This window comes from Colius striatus, chromosome 21 (genome assembly GCF_028858725.1).
Source record: "Colius striatus isolate bColStr4 chromosome 21, bColStr4.1.hap1, whole genome shotgun sequence".
In the NCBI taxonomy this organism is placed as follows: domain Eukaryota; kingdom Metazoa; phylum Chordata; class Aves; order Coliiformes; family Coliidae; genus Colius; species Colius striatus.
Window position 1 is genome coordinate 664,263 of NC_084779.1, and position 4,938 is coordinate 669,200.

Below are 4,938 nucleotides of genomic sequence, written 5' to 3' on the forward strand. Positions count from 1 at the left end.
AGCACAGCCTGTGCCTCACAGCACCGACACGGCTGTGGGCAGCTGAGGGGGCAGCGACAGCTCCCAGAGCGCCCAGCAATGAACAGGGACGGCTGGCAGCCCCTGCCCAGGGCTACAGCTCCCACATGGCCAGGAGCCAACATGGCTGGCCGGTAGCCAGTGCCCCAGGCCTACAGCTCCCACGTGCCCCGGGGCCTCCTTCCTGCTGCCTGACCCTGCAGGGACACCAGCCCCTGGCCAGGCCCCCCTGACCCTGCAGCCCCATGGCCGCCTCCCCAGGGCTGCACAGGCCCAGCCCCAGGAGGAGACAAAGGAGGAGGAGGAGGAAAATACGGGGGAGGAGCAGGGCAGAGGGACAGAGCAGGAAAGGGATGGAGCTGAAGGAGACAGGGAGTGCAGGAGGAAAAAGAGCAACAAGCAGCAGCAGAGAGGGACAGAGAGAGGATTGGAAGGGCAGAAAGGAGAACATGGGATACACAGACACAGGCAGGGAGTGGGACAGGGGGACAGAGAGACAGAAAAGGCAGCAGGAGAGTGGAGTGACAGAGAAATGGGACAGGGATTAGCACAGAAGGGAAAAAGGAAAGGAGAGAGAAGGCAGGGACAGAAGGCAGGGTGCAGAGAAGAGAAGGGAAAGCATCTGGAGAGAGCGAGGAACAGAGGGCTGTGGATCAGCAGAAGGAGGCGCAGGAGGGTGGAACAGCGATGGGCTGAGAGAGTCAGAGGAAGAGCTAAAAGGGGGTGAGGAGCAGGATGGAGGCCTGGAGAGAAGAGAGAAGCTCCAGCCAGCTGTGCAAGAGAGACGGGCAGGAAAGTGGGGACAGGCTGTGGGGGAGAGAGAGGGAAAATAACGCCAGGAAACACAACATGGTGATAGAAAAAGGCAAAGGACAGGGAGCAGGAGAGGAGAAAGGAAAAATAGCAACAGGGTGTAGGACAGACAGGGAGGGGTCAGAAAATACAGACAAGGAGTCCTACAGAGGAAGAGAAAGAAAAAACAGTGATGGGCTGAAGACAGAGAGGGAGGAAGTAACAGATGAGAGCAGGGAGCCAGACGAGCTCATGGAGAGAGACCAAAGCTAGCAATTATGGACAGTGCCCTCATTCCCTGAGCACTGCCCAGGAACTGCATTAGCAGGAGCCTCCAGAAGTGTGGTGCCTGCAGCAGGCCTGTCCTGGGCCCAGCCCTGCCCTGAGAGTGCTGCCGACCAGCACCTTGTCCAGTGGCCAGCCCTGGGGAAGGGAAATCACCCAGCTGTTTCTTTGGGCTTTTTGTGATGGTTTTGCTTTTAAAAAGCAACTGTTTCAGCTGTAAATACCACCTGCAAGGAAAAGGGAAGCAGGCTTCCCAGGTGGGACACCTTTAATGCCTGAACCAGGTACCAGACTTGAGAGCTTTCCCATTCACAGGCCCCAGATCCCTGTCCTCTGTTGCTATTTCATACCAGCAGGTGTGGGCTTAGACGAGGAGTTGAGTGATGAATGGGGAGAGAATGGCAAGCCAAGGGCTGAAAGTGTTTAATAGTGCCAGGAGCCACTTGTGTGTTGTGCAGACGCCTTTGAGCAGGAGCCCTTTGCAATCAGCCTGGGAAAGGCCGAGGGAGTGAGCCTTATGGGGGCCAGTCAGTTGTGTTTGGGCTGTAAATGGTGGGACCAAGCAGCCAAAGCAGCTGAAAGCATTTCCAGCCAGGCCACAGTGCCCACAGTGTGATCATGGCTTCGTCTCTCCGTAAGGGATGGGAGCTGTGTTGTTTCCTTTCCCAGGGGCACGCTGTGTGCAGCGATGCCCCGAGCAGCCGGCGCTGACAGAAAGGAACGACGCTGCCGATGCTGCCCTGGGCTCGGGCACTTCAGTCCCGGTGCCGGTGCCAAAGCCGTTCCCCAGCTGCACACAGCCCCGCTCACTGCTGCTGCCCACGCTCCTGCCTGCGGCTACAGGCAGCCGCCCTGCCCTTCAGTGCTCCCCAGGAACGGCAGCGCCAGGCAGCTCAGAAACCCCACCCTGCCTGCCAAAGGCTGACAGCAGCTTCATGCTGGGCAATCTTTCCTCTTCTCAGGCCTCAGTGCTGCTCCCTCCCAGGAGAGACTCGGGGCTTCAGGCTCAGCCCCACAGCAGGAGAGTGCCAGGGCTGCAAAGCTGCACAGCAGAACAGGGAATCAGGCTCTGCCTTTGCTTTCCAGGCTGTCTCCTCAACACAGCCCTTGAGACAGATGCTGTGCCTCAAGCACATGTCACACCCAGCCACTTTAGCAGTACTGTGCCTGTTTCTTCTCCAGCAAGTGGAGGACAGGAGGGAAAACAGAATATGTCAGAGCAAGCTCCTAGAGACATCCTGTGAAGACTGAGAACTAAATGTTCTTTCAAGCTGGGGCAAGTACTTTTAATTGTAACACAAGAAGGAGCCGTGTTTGCCCTGTGAAACAATGCTGGGGAAAAGTGTTGATGTGACAGAACAAAATACAATGACATAGAACATAAACAGAAAATAAAACGTAACAAGATGCTTCTCTGATGGCAGCAGGTCCCACACTGATGGGGAGCTGCAGGTCAGGCTGTGGGCCTCTTCTCTTCTCTCTTCTCTTCTCTTCTCTTCTCTTCTCTTCTCTTCTCTTCTCTTCTCTTCTCTTCTCTTCTCTTCTCTTCTCTTCTCTTCTCTCTCCTCTCCTCTCCTCTCCTCTCCTCTCCATTCCCATGTTCTCATCTCCTCTTCTCCCCTCCCCTGATCCTCTCCTCTCATCCCGTTTTATCCCATCTCCTCCCCCAATTCCAATCCTCTCCTCTCCCCTCCCCTAATCCTCCACCTCTACTTCAGTCCCCTTCTCCCCTCTCCTCCCTGTATCCCCTCTTCTCCCCTACCCTCCCCTCACCTAATCTTCCTCCTCTACTTCACTCCCCTTGCCTCCTCTCCTTCTCCTCCCCTTATCCCCTTCCCTTCCCTTCTCCCTGTCCTGTCCTCTTCTTCCCTTTCTCTCCCATCTCCTTTCCCAACCCCGATCCTCTCCTCTCCTCTCCTCTCCTCTCCTCTCCTCTCCTCTCCTCTCCTCTCCTCTCCTCTCCTCTCCTCTCCTCTCCTCTCCCTTCCTCTCCTCTCCCCTCACCTAATCTTCCTACTCTACTTCACTCCCCTTGTCTCCTTTCCTTCTCTTCCCCTTATCCCCTTCCCTTCCCTTCCCCCTGTCCTGTCCTCTTCTTCCCTTTCTCTCCCATCTCCTATCCCAATACCCATCCTCTCCTCTCCTTTCTTCTCTTTTCTACACCTCTCCTCTCCCCTCCCCTAATTCCCCTCCTCTCCTTCCCCAATTCCCATCTTCTCCTCTCCTCTTCTGCACTCCCCTGATCCTCATTTCTCCTCCCCTTTTATCCCACCTCCTCCCCCAATCCCCATCCTCTCCTCTCCTCTCCTCTCTCCTGACTTCTGTCTTTTTTCTTCTTCTCTCTTCCCTCCTCTCTTCTTTCTCTCTCTTCTCTCTTCCCTCTTCTGTCTTCTCTCTTCCCTCTTCTTTCTTCTCTCTTCCCTCTTCCCTCCTGCCCACAGCCCCTTGCAGTGCCAGGGACAGCTCACCCTCTCCCCGCCAAGCCCAGCACACAGGGTGACACCCACTGAGTGCCTGTGCCGTGGAGCCTTTGCCGCCCAGCTGCTGACAGGGGCCTCCTTTGGCTTCCTGCTGCGGGACAGGGCGCGCGCCTGGCGCTTGGCCAGCGCCCAGCTCGTGTACTTGCACCTGCCAGAGCCGCATTTGCAGCTGAAGGATTTGCCTTTGACGGCCCAGAAATCCTCCTTGTAGTCGAAGCTGCGGGAGAGAGGCGGAGCCGGGCTCAGTGCAGAGCAGCAGCACGGGGCAGCCAAAGGGATGGGGCAGCCAGAGCTGCAGGATGGGGGGGCGGCAGCCCGCGGCGCCGCCACCGTTTGGGGCTTGGCAAAGCTTCAGGGGATGGCGAGTGCTGGCGGGGGCACGGCCCCGGGAACACAGCGCTGGAGCCCAGCAGCTCGCAGCAGCCCAGCGCTCGTCCCTCTGCTCTCCATCCTCCCTGCGGCCCAGGGCCGGCACCTACCCAAGCTGCTCTCCAGCTCTGATGTCCCTCGCGCTGAAGAAGACCAGCCTGGGGAAGCGCACGTCCTGATGGGATGTGAAGACCCTGGCAGCGAAGACGTTGGGCTCGCAGTGATGGTTGATGAAGCGGCCGATGTTGCCATAGAAACGCGCATCGATGCAGTACACGTCTCCTTCCTGAAGTGAAACCGTTGCTTCTAAGCTTTACGTGGCACTTCCCAAAGTGACATTTCTGCTGTGAGACAGCCCGCACAGGGCAGCACAGGTCAGCTCCCAGCACAACAGGCCTCGGCTCCCAGTGGCCAGGCTGAGCAGTGGCCGGTGGATCGTGCCTGCCCACGGCGAGGTGGAGCTCAGGGTCCACTTCAGCTCCGCGCTGCCAGGACAATTCGAGCAGACGCTGCATTTTGAGACCCAGGGGACAAAGGGCTTGCACCAGCTGCAGTGCAGGGGCACCTGCCTGTACCCCACCGTCAGCCAAGATCCACGGAAAGGCTGTCCCGTGGGAGCCCCCCACGCTGCTCCCCCGGAGCTCAGAGCCTGCTGCCTGGGGCAGCTCGTGCTGCTTGAGCGCCCGACGCCTCTTCCCAGGCTTGGGGCTGGCAACCGGGGCTGCTGCTGTGACGACCGAGCAGGGCTGTGGCTTTGTGAGCAGGAGTTCTGCTTGGAGCATCTCACAGCTCCTCCTCTGCTTTCTCTGCCCAGGGCAGTGTTTCCTCGTTGCAGCAGGAGCAAGGCAGATGATGCCATCATCTCCAAGCAGTTTGTCATGAACACGGGCATCTTCCACTTTGGTGTGCAGCTGTGTGGGACGTCGAAGGATCGGTACGTGCTCCCGGCTCTGGGCGAGCATCCTGATGGCCCCTGTGAGCAGTGAGATGTTGG

At 58.2% G+C, this 4,938-nt stretch overlaps 1 protein-coding gene across 1 annotated transcript; it reads right to left on the bottom strand.

Annotated features, from left to right (window-relative positions):
- Positions 1-3,479: 3,479 nt before the first annotated feature.
- Positions 3,480-4,726, bottom strand: LOC133627486 (histone-lysine N-methyltransferase EHMT1-like; the record flags this gene model as incomplete). Its single annotated transcript, XM_062013224.1, has 3 exons — positions 4,520-4,726; positions 4,055-4,230; positions 3,480-3,792 (listed from the first exon to the last, which is right to left on the bottom strand). Coding segments are annotated over exons 1-3 (696 nt in total), but the record flags the coding sequence as incomplete, so codon positions are not given.
- Between the last annotated feature and the right edge of the window lie 212 nt (positions 4,727-4,938).